Below are 21,477 nucleotides of genomic sequence, written 5' to 3'. Positions count from 1 at the left end.
ACACAGATTTAGTGCTCCTCATCCTTGAAAATAAGCAGGCACCACAGCCCTACTCTCCTGCAGCCACTCAGAGCTCCCACAACCACATGCCTGTGACTGCCAAAATCCTCTCCATCTGCCTAAACAATGCCCCAGGGATTTCTCAGCAGGAAACACCATATAAATATCACCAATGATTTGTGCCCTGTGTTATTATTTCCGATGTGGCTGTTACAAGGCTGACTGTCACAACCTCATTTGTAGAGTGGTGACTGGCAGCCTGTCACCCGCTGCAGGGTGTAACGGGGCCGCACCATTAGTGCTTCCATCTCCCCTAAGGCATCTGTCTCCTCCATCACCTGCACATCCCCCTCCCTCTCCCTGCCCCACCAGACCCTGCAGGCAAATTCAGAAACGTGTCACCCACACATCGGGTGACAGCAGCAGTGGTGGCAATGCCAGCTGAGCCCTGTGCCGTGGAGGGAGTGGCTCCATGTGACTGCTGGATGCATCTCTGGACACAGCCTGGCATCCCACCAGCAGCACAGGCAGAGATGAGAAGGCAGTGCCTTGATAATGACCCGTGGGACTGGGGACCTCCAGCACTCTGCAGTCAGGTGCCCAGCAGACAGCATTATTTCGTACTCCTGAACCCCTGCCAGCCTTGCCAGAGGGGGAAGCTCCTGTACCGAGGCACCACAAGCGGGTGGGGGGCTAAGCCAGCTGCTGCACTGCCCGCTCTGTCCCCATCCCCATGGGCATGGACACGGCCCTGCCGCTTCCCTTGGGAAGCACCTCACTGGGACCCACGGCCGTCCCCAGAGCCACACACACCAAAGGATACTAAAACTTTGATTTGTGATTTCGAAATTCCACAGGTTTATCCTCAGGTCATCCGCTGACATGTAGGTCTCATAGTCGCTGTTGACGGAGATGGAGTTGATGTGGTAGGTGTGTGCGTTGGCGAACACCCTCCGGGGAGTGGCCTCCACCATCAGGTCCATGGGCCGAAGCACGGGCACCTGGGGGATGAGGAGCAGAGCGTTGGCACCCAGGGACGGGGTCCAGCACCTGGCATGGGGGGATGCCCTCACAGGGTCTCACAGAGCTCTGGCTGCCGGTGCTTCCACCCACCCACTCCTAACAGGCTCTCTCCAGGGAAACCTAATGCCTTCCCAAGTCTATGACAGGAGGACAAGCAGACCCAAAAGCCATCTAATTTTCAGAGAGGCTCCAGGATGGTTAGAGCACAGTGAAGCAGTAAGAGCCCAGTAGACCAGGTTCTGATCTTGCTGCAGCAACTGTTCTAGCTTTGGAACAAAAGAACAACCAAAAAACCTCTTTGCCTTATTTTGTCACTGCTAGCCAGGATCTGAAATTCCTGGAGCATTTCTGACATTAATAGATTTTTTGAGAGAGCCAAGTAAGCACATTTTTTCTTTAAACTTTTTTGCATTTGTCTCATAGCAAAGTGATGGAGGTAAGAGATGAGAAGGAACAGAGCGAGGAACACAGAGGCAGGGACAGACGGAAGGACCAGGAACAGAGCTGTGGGTGTTTGCCTTTAGAAAGATCAGCATAACCCATCGGGGATGGGGAAATGCAGTGGGGACCATGTGTGTGAAGAGTGGGGTCAGTAACAACTTTGGACACAGCGCTCTGAAGGCAACTTAATACACCAGGAATGTGTCAGTCCATGCTCCTGCTTGCCAGTGAGCTGTTCCCTCCAGCTACTTCATTACTTGTATTATCTGTGTGCTGCCTGAAGAGATTTCCCACGGCTGCAGAGGTGGGGATGGGAGTGACAGCCAGCTCGAGTGACACGAGAGCACTGGTGCTGCCAGCTCAGAGCCTGAGCCTAATGTGACGAGCCTGCCCACTAATTCCACCTGACACAGCCAATGATGCATCGTTTGCACTGACAGGTCCTGCTCAGCCAGCTGGGGACTGGGGACAGCAGCTCGCGCCTCGCTGGGGGACCACAGGGACTGGCTGTCAGTCTGACCGTCGGAACACGATGGCTGTGCAAAGAGAAAGGGTTCAGTGACTGCGCTGGGCCTGGCTGGGCATGGAAACAAGCACAGCAAGGGCTGGGGCAGGGGATTCTGCTCAGTGAGATGACTCTGCCCAGCACAGCTCACGGTCAGACCCTGGGCTAGTTCCTGTCCCCAGTCTGGGCAATCCGGGCTGACAGCAGCACTGTGGAGCTTGCAGCTCCCGGTGCCCCAGCACGATTCCCTACTCACTCCTACAAGGCAGTCACTCACAACCACTGAGCTATGACAAACTCTTAAATCGAGAACATTCTCCACACATTACTTCAGAGCCAAGTCCCGGGGAGACTTTTTTATGTCTGGGACTTGGCCAATCACCAGGTAAAACCCCACAAGAGGGACAAACCTGGTTATCCATGAATGGGTTTATAAAGCAGGGATTTTTATCTGCTACAGTGGCAAGAATCTGCACTGAAATTTGGAAACCAGCCTGCCCACATGCTGCAAGCTTCTGCTTAAGGGTATCGGCAATGAGGATTTAACCCTGAAAACACTGAAACTTTGAGGCAGGAGCAGTCAGGAATTTTCTGGGAGCAGATGGTGAGCTTGTTCCCCAATAGCAGCATGGGGATCCTGCAGCACAGGGGACCCTGGCTCAGGACAGCCAAGGGGAGCAGCTGCCCAGCCAGGCCTCAGCCACAGTGGAGACACCAACAAACGGGGCAATGTGACAGCAGCTGGAACTGGGTCCTGTGTTTTTTTGAAGCAGGCACAGGCCAAGTCAGCATCTGCCCAACCCACCCAGCTCAACCAGCAGTGCCACAGCAATCCTGAACAGCAGAGACCTCCTTGCACATCCCTGCTCCAGCTCCAGAGCCCACCTCAGGGCAGGCTCTGGTGTCACACACACCCATTATTAAATGATAACTCAGTGTAACAAAGCGCATCAAGTACACAAAAAGACTGTCAAAGAAAATGAAACATCAATAAATTCAAGTACTTTCTGTTTTCAGGAAGGGGGGCAATGCCAGTCACTTTTCATTTAAAACAAAGTAAGGCTTAATTTTGATTCCTGCTTTTAGCAGGTACCCCCAGCAGAAGACATCCCACTCACTCCGAGCACACATGACACTTGATTCCTCTCCCTGTGTCTGGTGAAGGCTCCCCCTATCCTGAATTAATGAGACACTAACCCTTTCTTGAGCTGTAAAACTCATTTTCTCGATGGCTGGGGTGGAGAGAGATGGCATGTCCCAGCCCCTTCCCACCACTGCCACTGCGTGTCCTCCTGCCACCTCCAGTCCTGAGTGAAGGTCCACAGTGCAGGGGACATGGTGTCAGTAAGTGCCCCCATCCCCATCAGGCTTCCCCTCATTGTCTGTCAAGTTGGCTGTCACCAACTGCTCCCTGCAGAAAAGCTCTACGTGGCCAAGCTGTCCATGTCATTCACAGTGCCATGACGGATGTGGCCTGTGGAATCACAGAGATTCAGTGTTTCTCAGGAATGCCTCATCTTCTGCCCAGAAGTGCCACATGGCAGCAGCATCAGCAAAACACAGGTCAATACACAGGGGAAAGGACCAAGGACTCAGCTCCTGGGATGGCACAGCCACAAACCTCCCAAAGCCCATGGCCCACACATGCCAGGTTTGAGCTGCCCCTTACTGGAGGTCAGGTGGGGACATGGAACTCCCATACAGCCCTACAGCAGGATGGGACCCAACCACCAGCACGCAAGGTGAAAGCAATGATGGGGAATCCTCACAGGATACACCAGAGGCCAGAAAGTCCCAAAGGGTGTGAATATGACAGGGCTGACTGCACTGGGACCACTCACACATTTCTGTGCAGTGGAGAGGAAGATTTTGCTGCCAGTTACCTCCATGGAAACCCTCTGGGCACGATGGACTGCACTGGACTTACGCTGAAATCCCAACCTGAGCCAGAGCAGTGGCCATAAGAAATCCCAATAAATAATCCATTAGGTGTCTACCGATCCCCACCTTGCCAGGGTGACCAGCTGCAGCCACAGCTCTGTGGTTACCTGACAGGTGTGGCAGAACCGGCTGCAGGCAGCTTACCCTGCGACCTGCTCATGGGTACCACTGCGCTCGCCTTGACCAGCCAGGCTCTGAATTGGCACATGGGGAGAGCTTTCCTCGCTCCTGCATCCACAGCAGGACACGCATCCCCCTCTGGTGAGAGCTGAACTGCGGCAGCGCCGGGCCAGTGCAGTGGCGACCGCGCAGCCCCGCTCCCCCAGCCCAGTCCCCTGCTCCCCACCAGCATGGCCAGTGCTCAGTGTGCTCTGCAGCCTCGCACAGGATTTGGCCAAGTGGGATTAGTCAAGATGAAGCTCGGATTGACCCCAGCCCTGAGTCTCCAAGAAGGAAACTGTAATCCGGTCCCTGGCAAATCAGGGAGCAGAGCAAGCACTCAGGGATAAATCCAGTGAGTTTTCCACCTGCCCCAGCAGCTGAGCTCCTCCAGCAGCTGAGCTCCTCTAGGCACACTCCCCAGCATTTGTTTCCTACCTACATAAGGTACATTCTGTGACTGCCCAATGCCACCTCAAGATTAGTATTTTGCAGAGGAAATGAGCACCAAGCACAATTTTCATGACAGACTGACAACTTCACACTGCTCACATTTTGTCACATTTGACCTGCCCTGTGACATGCAAAAGGGACCTTCCTGCAGGAGGACAAAGCCGCTGCCTCACTGCTTGTCCATGCAGCTGACGGAGCTGTTGCTTCCATCTCTTGTCCCTGCCTTGTCACTGAAATGCTCTGGCAGAACATATACAAGGAAAAGAGGCAAATCTCTTTGCTGAGGCAGAAAGGCAGCAGCAGCACAGCAGACCTCCTCCGAGGTATCTCCCATCACAGCCACTCTGGGGCTGCTGTCAGGGGAATCACATGCAATGGGGCACAGCACAGCCTCCCTGGGAAACTGTGCACAGGGGCCAAGAAATCTGAGTGCTTCAGCAAAATGGGAGATACAGACCAGGATTTATGATGGAATTTGCTGGAATTGAGAAAGTGAAGTGGCAGCTCTTAAGAGAGGGCTCTGTGACAGCTACAAACACGAAGAAGCATGCACACAACGGCCCTGCCCACTGCACCCTCCCACAGCACCCGGTGCCCGCTGGCTCCATGGCAGGGCGCGCTTGGGGTGTCACCCCAGACTGACCCGTGCTGTGAAGGACCAAAGCAAACACGTCCTCTGCGAAAAGGTTTAAACCCTGGATATTACTTGTGTTAATTATCTCCTACATACGTCCCATGGCACAGGTACAGCGAGTGGTACTTGGGGGCACGCCGAGGCTGTTACACAAGGTCACAGGGCTGCAGCTATTAGACTGGGGGCAATTCAAATCAGCAGAGCTCTTCTAATGACAGTAAACACCTTGCTACACAGCCTGAGCAGAGTTAAATATTCCTTTTGCACTATGTGGGTTAGAAATTCCTCAGAGGATGATGCTCATCAAGTGCATTTAAACCATTAAGCCAAATGGGTGAGAAATTATGGCAGCAAGGTGCATTTAAAACCCTTTTTCACTTGTCTGTGGTTGAAAATTAAACCATGGATGGATGTGGCTTTAATTTAAAGCACAACCATCACAGGACAATTACACATCAGATTTACACCAAGCTGCAGCAAAATGGTTACAGCTATGTAAATATCTGTCTAAGTAAAATCATCAAAACATTCGATCAAATGGGGCTGGTGGAAGACTCCTCAATCTTCTGTCCTCAGGGACCACAGGCACTGCACAGCAGATACCAATAAGCATAACACCGAGCACTTAGAGCGTGTTTAACCTCCCAGTGCCCTGCGCCTCTGCTGGGCTGCTCGCCAGGAGCAGGAATGGCAGCACCTGATCCCAGTGCAGTGGCAAACACCAAACAGCAGCTGACTCCTCCAGCCACACAGCACTGAGCTGCTACCAGGAGTGGATGGGCTGAGAGTAAAACAAAGGCTGAAGCTTTCAAGGCAGTGAGTAGACTCCAACTGTGTCCAGTTCTCTGATTTTTTAGTACGAATTTCTACAGGGGGGAAAGAAACCCCAGGGCCTTCCCGGTGTGTTTGAGCAGAGAAGGAAGCACTACCTGGGATAACACCCTTAACACTGCTGCATTTCCAAATCCTCCCTCCCAGCCTGCTGAGGGCTGACAGCCCCAGCTCCGACAGCCAGATGCCAAGCAAACCTCTCCAACGGGCTGTCAGGTAACAGCATGTTAGGCTGGATATGCTGCCTGAAACGTTAACAGCAGATACATATCTACATGAAATAAATGGTCTCCTGCTCCGTAAAGAAAAATGCTGCCAGTCACCAGGAGCAACCCTGTACAGAAACAAGAATTAACCTCCTGCCCAGGGTTCTCAACTGCTTCATGCACAATGGAACTGGGACCCACCAAGTGAGGCAAGGACAATCATAGTAACAATTTCATATGTATAAATATAAAACGCACAAGTACTCAAAATGCAAATTCTGACAGGGTGTTAATAAATTACAAGCTGGTCTGGTCTGATTAGTGTCATGACCAAGAGGAAAACTCATTTGGATGAAGTACTTCTGCTCCTACAGCAGCAGCTGCACGTGGGAATGCTCCAAGCAGGGAGAGCTTCTGCCCTGCCTCCTCACTGGGATGGGCACAGCCCGTGGGGCAGCACAGCACACTGTGGCACTGGGGTACCAGACACGAGACAATGCGGCGCTGGCAGCACGTCTGCCCAGCATCAGCCCAGCCCGGGCATCCACGGCAGCTCCCCAATCCTCTCCCATGCCCATGCACCAGTCATAGCACCGGCCTCTGCCACAAGGATGCCCTCTGACACCAATTGACCACGGCAGGATGGCATTTCAGGTCCCATGGCACACAGGTGACACCAGCAGCAATGTTCATCCAAGTCCTGCAGGGAAGGGCTCCTCAGCCGCCATGGTCCCCCCACACTCACCCGCAGCATGGTGATCATGGAGGGGTCTCGGAGACGGCCATCCTCATCCTTGAGGTTGTATCCCTCCGGTCTCTTGTCCCGCTCGCTGACCTTCCATAGCTTCACAGTCTTATCTGAGTGAGGAGAAAGGAGAGCATCATGGAGCTGCTCCCTGAGGCACCCACTGATGGACATGCCAAGGCCACACCGGCTGGAAAAATCTCCTGTGTCCCCCAATGCCATGTGCTGGAAGTGGTGATAGATGTACCTGTCCCCACAGCAAGCTGCTGCTGCACAGCCCTGCAGAGGAGCAAAGATGTGCAGGGCACACTGGCCCTGGACATGCCCCAAAAGACATGACAGGGTGTCTGTAGCTCACCCAGAGTTATGCTGACATTCCCCTTCCAGAACTGTGCAGAGCCCAGCACTCACCAGGACTGAAGGCAGCTCCCACCCCCCGCAGCTCCCTGTCTCCTCCCAGCATCCCACCCCCCTGTGCCACAGAGCCCCGGAGAAAGAACACCAGGAACACGTGGGGTTATTCTGAATAATGGTGTTTTCTTCGCTCCCTCCTGGCAGGGACTCCATCCATAGTTTATCATCACTTCCACCAGGTTTCATACAAAACCCCATCATCCATCTTCATTTTTTCTCTTACACAGCAATTCCAAAGCAGTGCCAATTAATTTTGTTTTTATTAGCATGCTCTATTGAGGGGGGGTTCAATACGAAATGTTAGTGTAACAGTAAGAACAAAAAGAAACAGCATAACCCGGGAGTACTTCCAAACTAATTGTTTTGATAACCTGCCTGCATATGGAGCACTCCCCAAATGGAAGGGTAATATCCCTGTTAATCAAAAAACTATTTAAAAACTCAATTAACAGAACATTATGCTGTATAATTAATCTTCATTGCATTTCAATGATTCTCCCCCAAATGAGTTTAATAAGTCTTTGAATTTTATTACAATGATCAATAGAGTCAATTCTATAACACAAAGTAAGTTGGTTATGGAAGATAATTAGACCCCTCCTTTTCCCCTGAAGTAATTAAGTCACATCCATCTTAAGGTCCCATTCATCCCAAGTAATATTCCTAGATCCTCATGATATTTATCAGAACATAACATGGAACTGCTGAGCTGAACACAACTGCAAATTGAACCAAAACACCTGCAGTTTATATTAAAAAAAAAAAAAAACAACAAAAAAATACCAGGATCCTGAGAATAAAAAACTTAAGTTGTTGGCAAGGAAGAAGCCTCCCTCTCTCCCTTGAAGGAAAGGGCTGCCAAGAAATACACCTGGTGCACAGGGATTGAGCTCTGCCAGACCAATTCCCCCAAGACACCTGTGTTACCCTGCAGGGAGGGTTTTCAACAAATATTCCCCAAAGAAACACCACAGAGCAGACTATGCCTGGTGGTGGGAGCCCAGGGGCCTGGAGCAGTGGGGCGGCATTGCCACGTACCGTTGGTGGAGAGCAGGAAATACGCCGCGTTCTGCTGCGGCAGCCATCGTATCTTATTGATCTTCTCCTCAATCTCCAGGCTCTTCAGGTAATCAAACTCTGGCTCGTGGCTCTGGAAGGTGCTGTAGACATTGTACTCTCCCCTGCGGTGGGGCTGGTTCTTGCTCTGCAGAGGGACAGGGAGGAGCTGAAGGTGTTGGCACCTGGCTCAGGGCCCTCTGGGGTTTGTGATGGTGAGTGCAGGGCTGAATGCCCGGGCACAGCCTCTTCTGACAATACTCCTGGTGTGCTCGGTGGGAATGGAGTAGGAATGGAGACGAAATGGAGAGGGAATGGAGTGGAAACAGAATGGGAATGAGAGGGAATGAAGCAGAAACAGTGAGAATGGAGAGGGAATGGAACGGGAACACAGTGGGAATGGAGAAGAAATGGAGAGGGAATGGAGTAGAAACAGAGAGGGAATGGAGAGGGAATGTAGCAGGAAAGGATCCCACCCCACTGTCTGTCCCTGGTGAACAGCTGGGACCGAGTGCCAGATCCTGCAAAGTGCTGAACTCAGCCACAGAAGAGCTGCTGGCAGCAGCTACAGGTACAGGATGGGCAGCCTTGGTTTGGGTGGATGGGTGGAGCCCCACACATCCCTTGAGCAGGAGCTACGTGGATACATTCGGAGCAATGCTGGAGGCTTAAAGTTCAAGAAAAGCAGTAGAATAATGAAATGAGAGGAAAAGGAGAAATGAAATAGTGCTGGAAAGGCTGATGAAGTGTATATACATGTGATGGTTAACTACTGAGTTCTCTTCAGCATATGTAGAAATATTTTTAAAGCTTTAACCATCATCGAACTGTGACACATCTCATGCCCAGGTGTGATGCATCCCTTCCAGCGCAGCTGAGGGCAGGTGCACAGTCCCGCTGACTCAGGCCAGGCCAGAGCAGCTAACTGGGACAGCTTCGGAAATGGCGAGGACCATCCCAGGTGGCAAGAGCTGGTACAGCTCCCCCAGCCAGGCTGGCCAGCTGCCCACCAGCGCAGGGCCATGTCGAGGGTTGAGGGCCGAACACACGCTTCTCTGGCAGGCACAACTTTCAGCTTCCAGCAAAGCATTTGCTACCATTTCCTGGGCAAAGTTTTGGAAGGGAAACGTAATTGTTGTATCCACCTACACTTTCCAGAATTTTGGTGGTATGAGGGGCTCTTGGGGTGGTGTCATCCCCGAGACCGGCACTTGCCACACACTCAGATGTGCTGCCTGATCCCTGTTACACTTGGAGCAGAAGAATGCAGAAAATGCGATGTTTGGAAGGTGTTTGGCAGAAGAAAATCTGGCCCTGCTGATGTTAATAGTTGCTTTTCAGCTCGTAGTGTGCCAGGAGAGCCCTGAGCTTAAGAGTGACGCAGGCGGATTAGGGAACAGCAGGACACTTCACTTAAAAGGATAAAATGGGCATTTTGCATTCACTGGAACTTACCTCCTGCTCACGCTGAAATATTACAACGCGGCCCCCCTTGTCCCCTGTTGCCAGTAACTCTCCAGTGTGGTTGAACTCAACTGTGGAGATGATGTCAGCTGGTAAAAAGAAGACAAAGACAATTTAAGTAACTGCAGCCTGACTTCCAGAGGCATCCAGAAAGCACCATGCTCCATACAGCTACGTGCCTCGTCAGTGCTCTGTACCCTGTGGCATCTCCATAAATCCCTGGTTTTCTATTGTCTCTAACACTAAACAGGCCTGGCATTTCAGAACTATGTGGCCGTGAGCCCAGACCTGCCTGGTGTTCCTGCCCCCCTGTCCTGGCCTGTGCCCCAACACCGGTCCCAGTGGGATTTCCAGGCACTGTGCCTGGGCTAAATGCAGCCTGAGGACCACTGTCAGCAGCAGGGGCACAGGGCTGGGCAGTACAGTATGGCATGGCACAGCATGGCACAGCATGGCACGGCACACTCCCCTTGTGCCTTGGGGAGTTGCCCGCACCACTTGGGGTGACACGATCAATTCCTGGGACCTGGGGATGGCTTGGTGCCAATGGTGCCCCCAGCACCTCATCTCAGCACCTGGCTGATGGGCAGATTTTGCTCCCACCCGGCCCTTGTGTCACCTCCTTCCTGGGGTGGTGGTTTGCCTTCACCCTCAGAGGAGAGGGCACAGACAAATTAAGGCCCCTTCGTCCTCTCTCCCTGAGCTCCCCAGGCAGAACAGCTCAGGTGACCACATCTACATTTCTGCTTTCCTCTGCCCATCGCTGAATCTCCCATTGCCTGCCAACGTAAATTAAAATGATGCCTTTCAGCCCTCCATCAGCTGAAAAGCCACTGCACTCGCACCACTCCCCTTCCCCACAAACCAGGGTGCCATCTCCAGGGTTCTCAGTGGCAGGAGAAGCCAGGGGACACACAGGGACCTGTAACTGCAAACGCTTTAATCTGCAGTGTTTACCCTTGAGGCAACGCAGGCAGGAGCTGCTAATGATTGGATTTATTTGGCCTATTTTTAGAAGAATGTCAGAGGTTAATTCCACGGCAATTACTGCCCAACTGGTGCTCACCCACTGCCTGGGGAGCCACACTCCACCAGCACAAAGCTGGGGAACTGGAAGAATGACTGCAGCCTTGGAGCCTCAGCACTGGGAGCAGGATGGATTCTGCGATGAACAGCACTTGGCCGTAGCAGCTGCCGGCTCACTCCTGCCATTTGCATTCCCTGCCCTTCTCACTCCTGCAGCACCAGGACTGACAGGGTTGCGGCCCAGGGCTGCAGCCTCAGGAGCTCCGGGAAGGGGCAGACCCCGGCACTGCCCGGGCTGCGGGCACCTCGGAGCCCTCCGAGCACTGCTCTGCTTCTTGCTGGGTCGGAGCTCTGGTGTGTACCCGCAGAGAAAGCCTCGGAAACACATAACTTGAGTTGCCCCTCTTCCTCCCCATGAGTTTTATCCCTCCCTGTATCCCTAGATACAGACTAGAAAGTTACCTCAGCAAATGAGAAAAGACAAAATGCAGCAATTGTCCCAGGCTCCTGGTGCAGCTCAGAACACCACTGAGGGTCTGTCTTCCAGGACGCCAGCCTAGACAGCACGCACCAAACGCACACCCCGTGCTGTGGCATCTCCCAGACAGGGCACCTCAGAGCCCCCTCACACAGCCACGGGCTCCCCCAAAACAACACCTCTGTGCCCCGGACAGCATCTCAGCTGAGCAAGAGACTCCAGGCGGATTTGAGAGTCAGAGCAGACAACCCATCCTGGCAGTTGTGCGGCACTCACCAGAACACACACCACTGTTCACCACACACACCAGTGCTCACAGGCATACATGGCTAGACTGGCTGGCACTGGGCTGGAGAGCTCCAAGGCAAAACACTTCATTCCTTCACATGGGACCCGTATGCCTTGTGGACATCATGGCTGGTACACAGTGCCAGGAAGGGTTTAACCATCTGCTGCCAACACTCAGGAAGGCTGAGGAGTGATGCAGAGGGGCTGAGCTCCACTCTGGCTCACACCAGTGGGGTGGTCTGCAGCCGGGCGTGGGCAGCACCCAGCAGAGATGTCAGTCTTTTGGAGTTAAAGTTATGGAATGGATTCTGAACTTCTTCAGATCACCTGCTCTTCTCTCTTGTTTGGGTCTGAACAACTGCTTAAGTATCATTCCCATTTAGCAAGGTTCCACAACCACCACATTCAGAAAATTCCTCCCAAGGGGCAGGACAGGCATTTTTAACACCTGTTAGAGGCTGGGGAGGGACACTGGGACAGAGCAAATTCCATCCGTGCTGCTGGAACCTGTCCACCTCACTACAGCCTGTGACAGTCCTGCAGAAGCAGAACGCAAGCTGCAATTTCATGGAATGGCCGTTGGGTGTGACACACACGAGAACAAACACATCCCTGGGAAGCTAAACCAAAGCAGTCTCCCGTTCCCACGGGGAACTGCAACCACAGCTGCTGACAGGAGCCAGAGCAAGCACTTCAAGCACTGAAATTCTATGTTTGGCACCAGCTCTGGCTCAGCAGCTCCAGCTCAGCCCTGGCTCACCCAGAGGTTTTCATTCCTGCAGCAGGTGCCCCCCACCCTGGAGAGCATCGCTGCGGTATCATGGGCTGAGCCTGGTGTCACCGAGGTGTCATGGGGATAATGCACGGGGACAGGCTTGGAACAGCTGCTCCAGCAGCAGCTGAGGGACTCAGTGGCTATGGCCAGGCAGTGCTAATGTGCACCTCATAATGAGACATGCTGCTTCCTTCTAAAATCACTCAGTTGAAAATGTACCTGTTTTGCTCTATTTAATCCTCTCCATCACCAGCTGCCAGTTTTAGGTCATTCCCTTTTCAATGAATTAAAAATAACTTTGTGTGCTGCAGTGAGCCATTTTTCAGACATGATCTAATGCATCACTCTGTGAGCAGGGCTGTGGTCTGAGACACCAGAGCCAGGCACCACAGAGACCTTTATGCCACCCCAGCCCAGCCACCCATTTACACTGCACCCAGAGAAGGGGGTTTCAGGTCCACAGATCCTCCCAGACCTTCTGTTTACTCATGCCCATCATCAGGACTTCAGACAAGGATAACAATAGAGCCTGGCTAACAACACCTTTCATATGTTAAAAAAAAATGCCCTAAATATTAAAAAAACCTCTTCTGAGCAGAAGTATCCAACCCAAGCCCAAATCCACTGCAGCTGACAGAAGCGTCATTCCCCCAGCACCCATGGTCTGGGCACTGGCTCTTTTCTCTGGTGTCTCCAGGCAGTAACAGCAGCCTGGCACAGAAGAACATCCAGAGGGGAAATGGAGGAGTCCCGTGGAGGTAACAGTTCAGGAGAACAGAGTGGCACCAGCTCCTTTCCAAAGGTGTCTCTGAACAAACCAGAGGTCAGTCATGGCTGCTGCACACCCCACCTGCTGCCCTCGAGAGACACGACAGGGTGGTTATTAATGGAAATGCACATGTATTCATGCTGAGATGATCAATAATTTATGCCCATTTCTTCTAAGGTTCCTTCAGCAAGGAACCTTGTGACAACAGAAAGGAAAAAACCTTCCCTATTTTTTGTTTTTTCATTTCCTTCATCACCTCCTACATGCTCAGTGCCCCAATGCGGGAATTTAAAGCAAACAGTTTCCATGGAGACCCAGCCCGCCATCCTCCCTCCCCTCCCATCCTCCCTTCCCTCAGCATCTCTGTGCCTTCACGCTCTCATGCTAAAAATATCGAAGATGGGATTTGATTTCCGCCGTAGCGATACAGTTTTATCAGAAAAATGGGAAATTTACAACACACCCCCCTCCCCCTCTCCCAGCGTGGAGGAAGGCATGTTCTCTGCCAGGAACAGGGAATGAATCTGTTATTAAAAAGAAAGAAGATAAACTAGGGAAGCTGCAGTCAGTGCAGAGACCTGGATCCCTGGAGCAGCCTGATGGGCAGCCCCTGGAGCCTCGCAGGCACATCATCCCTGTTCCCAGAGCATCCCAGGCATCTTGTCCTTGCTCCCAGAGCATCCCAGGCACCTCATCTCTGCTCCTGGCACATCCCATCTGCTCCAGCTTCAGCAGCATCTCCGTGCAAGAGGGCCCTGGTACTGCCTGTCCTGGTGGGGAAGCCACAGGACACCACGTGTCCCAACACCTGTGCCAGGAGCATGTGGCCCTGATGCACACAGGATGACACCCCTGGTCCAGCCCGTGAGGCCCAGGCCACAGCAGCACAGCCACTCCATGGTGGCAGAGACATCCCTGGACTCAAACCCACTGGGCAGAGGGGTGCCCCCCAGCCCTCCCAGGGGCTCTGCCTCCTGCCTGCTTTCACAGTGGAACATGTCTCCTTTGGGGTAAGAAGTGAGAGGAAGGTCTGTGACCACATAGAATCATGGAATTATTTATGTTGGAAAAGCCCTCTAAAACTGAGTCCAACCATTCCCCCAGCACTGTCAAGGTCACCACTAACCCATGTCCCCAAGTGCCACATCTACACATCTGTTACATCCCTTCAAGGATGGTGACTCCCTCACTGCAGCCTGTGCCAGGGCTGGTCAGCCCTTTCAGGGAAGGAATTTTTCCTAATATCCAACCTAAACTTCCCCTGGTGCAACCTGAAGCCATTTCCTCTTGTCCTGCCCCTTGCTCCCTGGGAGCAGAGCCCAAACCCCACCTGGCTGAGCCCTCCCTGGGAGCTGTGGAGAGCCAGAAGATCCCCCCTGAGCCTCCTTTTCTCCAGGCTGAGCCCCTTCCCCAGCTCCCTCAGCTGCTCCTCATCATACCTGTGCTCCAGACCCTCCCACAGCTCTGTTGCTTGCTCTCCCACACCCACACCCAGGCCCAGGAGCTGTCCTGATGACACCATCGAGACGACTCCTTCCCCAGGTAGAACTCTGCCCTACTTGGGCAGCCCCTGAGCCCCTGCCCTTGACTCGCTGCTGTGCCCCTGCCCGCTCAGCTCTGCCCACCGGGGCTGGTGCCAGGGAACAGGAGGGTTGTGAGGGGTCTTGGGACCACAGCTCTGGACGCCCTGGTCTCTTTATCATGTGTATAAATCACTCAGTGGACAGCACCACACGCAAAGCCTCCAACTGCAGATGATAATAAATTGGGAAGCACCATAAATAACAGCAAACCAGGCTGCCAAAGAAAGGATTTAGATCATTCAAATCCCAGGCTATGAGTTGCCAAATCGACTTTAATACTGATAAGTGTGGGATAATAACTCACCACAACCGTGTCCCTCCTCTCCCCACCAGAGCCCTGAAGAGAGTGATGGCTGCAGGGGTTTGCCAAGGAGACGGAGATGTGGCCCCCGACGGGGAGCACAACCAAGCCACAGCACAATGCCCACTCCCTGACTGCTGCTTGGCCACAAGGGAGAAAGCAAGTGGGACACCAACAGGTCCTGTTATTTGAGAACAAAACCTACATCTGAAACCCCTCAGGTGGATAAAGAAAGTACAAAGAGGTAATGAAAAATTAAGAGGCTTATGAAGGGAATGTCTGGTAACGTGAGAGCCAGAGCACAAACCCACCATAGATGCCCTGTGGAAGTCTCAGTGCACCCCACAATCTCTGCCTCCTACCACACCATGGCAGGAGATGGACCCCGAGCTCAGAAAGGGGTTTTGAGAAGGATACAAACTTAAGAATTACAACTGAATAACGCAGCACAGCCTTCAGCCTCTCAAAGAGCATTCCCAGGTCTGACCCTCAGTGACAGGCTGTGGGTGTTGCTTTGCTCAGGAAATGGTGAGACTCTACATTTCACTGTTTAAAAGAGAGCCCTTTGGTCACCCTTTCTGTCTGCCTCTCTTAAAACAAACAAAGAAAGAGACAGCAAAGTGTTTACTCTGAAAGGTACACACTGTCAGTCATGAGGAATTCACGTCCATGGCAGGGCTTTACATGCAGTTTTATGGGAGCTGCGGACTTACCAATGCTCAGGCCTGGACACTGCAAGGCACCCTGAAGGAACCAGGACCTTCTCTCTGCTCTGTCAGGTCAGATTTAACCCAGCACAGCCAGCAGCTGCAGCAGAGCCGGACCCCCAGCCCCCACCCCAACAGGCAGAGCAAGAGGCTCATTCAAAAACTCAAATGCAACTTTCTTCCCTCCTATGAAAAAGTGTAAGTGAGGAACTAAATCAGGGGGGACTCCAGGGCTCCTCAGGTACAAAAAGGGCAGGCTAAAGAGGAAGAAAGCCTGTGCAAGGCCATGGAGCTGAAGGGGACAAGGAAACAGCACCAAAGTCCCACCAGAACAGGGCAAGGTACAATGGGCAGGGTAGTGTGGGGAGCCTGGACTATCAATCCTGCCCCAAACTGTGTGGTCCATGGCACGGGGGTATAAGGTGGGAGGGCAGAGGACAGCAGAGGTTAAACTGCAATCTAATGGTATGCAAAATCACATGTGATTGATCAGCATTGATTATTCCCTGCTGAGGTGAATGATAGCCTGGGAAACAAATCAATTCCACTGCATTAAGCCCAGTAAGGATCTGGAGCATCAGCAAAACGCCCTGAAACACCATTGCTTGCTGACACTACCAAGTGAAGCACGGCATGGCACGGCATGGCACAGCACGGCATGGCACAGCACAGCATGGCACAGCACGGCATGGCACGGCATGGCACAGCACAGCATGGCACAGCATGGCACAGCATGGCACGGCACAGCATGGCACAGCACGGCATGGCACAGCATGGCACAGCATGGCACGGCACGGCATGGCACAGCACAGCATGGCATGGCACGGCATGGCACGGCACAGCACGGCACAGCACGGCATGGCACAGCATGGCACAGCATGGCACAGCACGGCATGGCACGGCATGGCACAGCATGGCACAGCATGGCATGGCACAGCATGGCACAGCATGGCATGGCACAGCATGGCACGGCATGGCACAGCACAGCATGGCACAGCATGGCACGGCACAGCATGGCACGGCACGGCATGGCACGGCACAGCATGGCACAGCATGGCACAGCACAGCATGGCACAGCACGGCACAGCACAGCATGGCACAGCATGGCATGGCACGGCACAGCATGGCACGGCACAGCATGGCACGGCACAGCATGGCACGGCACAGCATGGCACAGCACAGCACGGCATGGCACGGCACAGCACGGCACGGCATGGCACAGCACGGCATGGCACAGCACGGCACGGCACAGCATGGCACAGCACGGCATGGCACGGCACAGCACGGCATGGCATGGCACGGCACGGCATGGCACGGCACGGCACGGCACAGCATGGCACGGCACAGCATGGCACGGCACAGCACGGCATGGCACAGCACGGCATGGCACGGCACGGCACAGCATGGCACGGCACAGCATGGCACGGCACAGCATGGCACCTGCCCGACCCCTTCATCCCAGGCAGGCCTGGGCTGTGGTGAAGGAGGGAGGAGGGGCTTTGTAGAAAAGCGCCATGCCCGAACAGCTCCAAGCCTGGGGGAAAGCCCATCCCGCTGCCCATCATGAGCCTTGCTTGCTGCAGGGATCGGGCTACAGTCACGGCTCAGATGGGACCTCCCAGCAGCTTCCGGCAGGGCTGGACACACTGCTGAGCTCTGTTGTCTGGGTTCAGTTCCTCACCACGATGACATGATGCTGCAGAGCTAGCAGCAGCTGCTCCTCTTCCCCAAAACGGAATAACTCTCCTAAATTTAACTGCTAAAAATACTGGCACACTCCAAATTTCTCTGCCCTTGTTACAGCAAAGAGTAATTTCGTGCTACCCAACCTAGACAAAAACTCCCATCTGGCAGCAACGCCCATGCCACTGCAGCATCCCCCACCAACGCACCCATTTCAGAATGCAAGCGTGCAAGAACGTGAATTCACATCACTCCACCATCCTGGCCAGGTGTAACTACTGGAACTGCTGGAAAGGAGAGTTCAGGAGGAAATAACATCATGGAAGGGTTCGGCACAGACACTCATGGGGAGCAGAGGCTCTCACAGCCCCAGGTGCCCAGGGCAAGGACATGAGAAGAGTGGGAAGAGTGCCCCTCCAGAGCCCAATGCACCAGCAGAAACCATGCAGCCTCGGGATGTGATACGTGGGGTCATCAACAGGAGCAGAGTAATAAAACAGAAAAGAAGTGAAGGACACCTTTCAGGCAGAACAATAACTTAGCCCATCTGAGGAGGTGAACAGAGCGAAGCAGAGCAGTAGAGCTGCCTTTGGCCTGGCTGCCCTGGCCCCTGGCCTGACCCAGCACCCATGCCTGCCCACCAGCCCTGGCTGGTCCTGGATATGCATGCAACACAAAACTCTTCTGTCTGCATCAAGATGCACAATGCATTAGCTCTTGGATTAATGGCAATTTTTAATTGGTCAGGCTATGAACACCTTATTGACTGTTACACTTCACACCTGTGGTGGCAGAACAGCACATAAATCAAGACAATTAGCCTGGGACCCAAGAATCTCTACCAGTGCAAATAACCTTCACTTTGTGAGGAAAACCAAGAGCTGCTCTAGGGTGCCCCAGAACACCCTGCTGCCAGGAGACGCAGGGCAGCCCCAGCAGTCAGAGGGAGGTGGGAGAGCTTGAGGAAAGGAAACACAACCCCAGCCCTGGTAAGCACAAACCATGCTCTTCAGAGCACAGCAACTTCGTCTAAGAAATCACAGAATATTCTGAGCTGGAAGGGACCCGCAAGGATCATTGAGTCCATCACTTAAGTGACTGTCCCAGGTGGGGACTGAACCCACAACCTTGGCGTTATTTGCACCATGGTCTAACCAGCAGAGCTAACCTTAGGGGCTTAAATGCAAACTGATTGAGAATTGGGCAGTTACTGAATCCACAGTTTCCTGAATGATTTTTTTTCTCTCTATTTACTATTCTTTTCTACATTACTCATCTTGCATACGCACACACGAACATCAGGGCAGCCCTCCATGACTCACCAGTGTTCCCACTGCTGGCGGCTCAGAGGACAGCGCTGGGGCAGTGACTCAGGCTGGCAGCAGCCTGCCCTCTGCACCCACTGCCAATGCCCACAGCCCGTGCCTCCCCCAGCCCTGCGCTCCGCCTGGTTACCGCTCTCACTGCATGTGCTGTGCTGCGGAGCTGGCTCACAATGCCAGAGCATTCCAGGCAACTCATCTGACTGCTCTGTGCCTTGGCTCACTGCAGGATTTACGCTGCGATCCCCTTGCCAAGAGGCTTAGCAGCACAGCAGACACAACCTCCTCAATATGGCTGATTTGGGCTTAGGAACCATGATGGACAATCCAAGTCCATCTGCAAAATACACCCTTAAAATAAATGAGACTTTGTAAAAAGCAGCTGAGCATTGATCAGGTCCTCCACCCTTTCCACACTAAAGCCTTTAAAAACTCCAATGATTTCTGCCACAGAATTGTCTGGGCACTTCTCATGCATGGGCATAAAGGCATAAGCAACTCAAAAAGCAGCCTGGTTCCAAAATACCTTCCAAAAACCTGAGATTTCCAGGGACATCACTGGTTACTGAAAACCTGAACATCTGACACAGGAAGCAGGAACTCCCAGATGTTAACAATACCGAGCTCTTTGTATTTACAAGATCTTTATCTCCAGCAGGAACACAAAAGCTGCTTTTCGCAAAAGGTAACACTGTGGTGAACACTGCAGCACCAGGTGTGACCCTCAGCACGTACATGTGTCCCAGGGATGTTGCCTTGCAAACCCAGGAAACTCTCAGATGTGCACCCCCGCATCAGACTGTTCTTACAGACGAAGGGTCGGTGTGCAGACACCAGGATGGAGGTTTTCCAACACACTTCATGTGCCATGCAGTCTGTCTTTCTGGTCATCTTGCTGCAGCCATCTGTTAGCTGATCAGCAAAAACCATTGACTGTTAAAAAATTTTAATTAGAAGTACCCAAATGTCAGCTAAGTGAGTAAAATTCAGAAGCAGCAAGCTTTGCTCTCATGTAGAGCAGCTATTTTCAGCTTACAACAGAATTTTGTTACCATCTTGCTCTGATGTCATTCTCTGTCACATTATTCCAGTTTGGTGCCCCTGGAACAAGCCCCTCGGCTCAACATGGGCGGCACAACATGCACCTACTGTGAGAAGAGCTTCTCACAGAAACCTGGCACTGAGTGCTCCACAACGGGAGCAGTGAGTGAGGAACAGCAGCGGGTCAGCGGTGAGACACGATGGGCCCGGCACATGATGGGGAATGGGAGGAGGCAAATGGGGAATGCGGCTGAGAGAATATAAACACCTTCTGCATGGGGAAACTGACCCTTCTCTGCCATAATCTACCTCTCTGCATCGAGCACCCATAGAAGCTGTGCCCATCAGAGTGGTGGCATTTGAAATAATGTTCTTAACGTTCCAATTCAAATTCTAAGGGAAAGCAAACACACTAACACTGTGCAGACAGTCCCTGGCATTTGTTGCACAGATTTGAATTTAATCAGATAAAGATGCCTTAATCCAACATCTGGGGCTGTACTGAGTAAAATGGCAGCACAATGGGACTGGGGCAGGCAGTGCCACCCAGAGCACTGGGCTGTGCCACCCCCACCTCAGTACCATGTCTGGGCAGACAGGGTATTTCAAACTGACATCAGCCACCACAGCACTCTGCCAGCAGCATCTCCCCAGCCTCTGTCCCAGTCAAGTCCCACTGCCCACAGATCCCCTCTCTGGGAGGCGGCATGGCCTGTTAGCACACACCATTGCCCTGCTGGTGCCTTCAGCAACTGGTGCCACTCAGGGTCCTCCCTTCGGGATGTGCCCCATTCCCAGAGTGCCAAAGGCGCAGTGATACCCGTGGCAGGCGGCCACTGTCAGGTTCTGCCTCCGCATGGGGCTCAGCACCACTGCCTGCCACGGCCCCACCACTCTTTGCTGGGGCACAAACCCCTCACACGGCTATGCAAGAGTTCATGGTAACCCAGAGCCCCTGCATGGGGCCAGACCACAACACATACTTTATCTGCTTCCTCTAAAACTCATCAAAAACTGTATTTTCTGCCTACTTTAACATTTCTTCCCATGGGAGATGGATGTCTGTGCCATCATTTTCAATCTGCTCCTGGAAGAGCTTGTCTCAAGACATTTTCCTTGCAGTATTTTAATTAAACTTTCTTTCTTTCAATTTAGTGTTGGGTTCATTAAGTGACATCCTGAGCCACTGAAATGAATTGCTTAAAAGTGATTTGTGCAGCAGCTTGAAGGAGCAGATTGCAGCTATAAATGAGCCTGTCTTTGAACTTTACAAGTTTTGCCGCTTGGGGTGCGGAAAGCACCCAAATGCCACAAGTCCCTGGGGAAGGCGCAAGGTTGGTGTGGGCAAGGCAGCATTCCTGCCTCCTGCTGGTATGTAACACAGAGTGAAAACCACTTGTTTATAAACTGCAAGTGCAACAAATATTTCTGCTTGAAAAATCAGAAATTTCATATATACATTTATCTTTAGTGGAAGCAAAAACCTTGTTTGTTACAGGGAATAAACTCCGTGATGTTAGAGGCTTCAAAATGGAAGCATGGACATTCACTAGATCCAGTCAAAACCCTCTTCCAGTCAGATGGGATTTAATTACGTTGATTCTGACAGGGAATTAAAAGTCTTTGCTGGGA

The 21,477-nt window shown here is 52.6% G+C and overlaps 1 protein-coding gene across 2 annotated transcripts in view; it reads right to left on the bottom strand.

The window, feature by feature from the left end:
• The window catches only part of PPP2R2B (protein phosphatase 2 regulatory subunit Bbeta), a gene marked incomplete at both ends in the record, with an annotated part of 63,257 nt that overhangs the window by 3,970 nt on the left and 37,810 nt on the right, over nucleotides 1-21,477 (bottom strand). For both annotated transcript variants that reach the window (XM_082291222.1, XM_082291223.1), the window contains 4 exons: nucleotides 824-1,001; nucleotides 6,939-7,051; nucleotides 8,391-8,556; nucleotides 9,864-9,961. In XM_082291222.1, the coding sequence (XP_082147348.1) occupies nucleotides 824-1,001; nucleotides 6,939-7,051; nucleotides 8,391-8,556; nucleotides 9,864-9,961 (555 nt within the window). The remainder of the gene's footprint in view (nucleotides 1-823; nucleotides 1,002-6,938; nucleotides 7,052-8,390; nucleotides 8,557-9,863; nucleotides 9,962-21,477) is intronic.

The sequence above is a fragment of the Coloeus monedula genome (assembly GCF_965178545.1).
Source record: "Coloeus monedula genome assembly, chromosome: 15".
Taxonomy (NCBI): Eukaryota; Metazoa; Chordata; class Aves; order Passeriformes; family Corvidae; genus Coloeus; species Coloeus monedula.
Note: the sequence above shows the minus strand (reverse complement) of the source record. Positions and strands in the feature narration are given on the sequence as shown.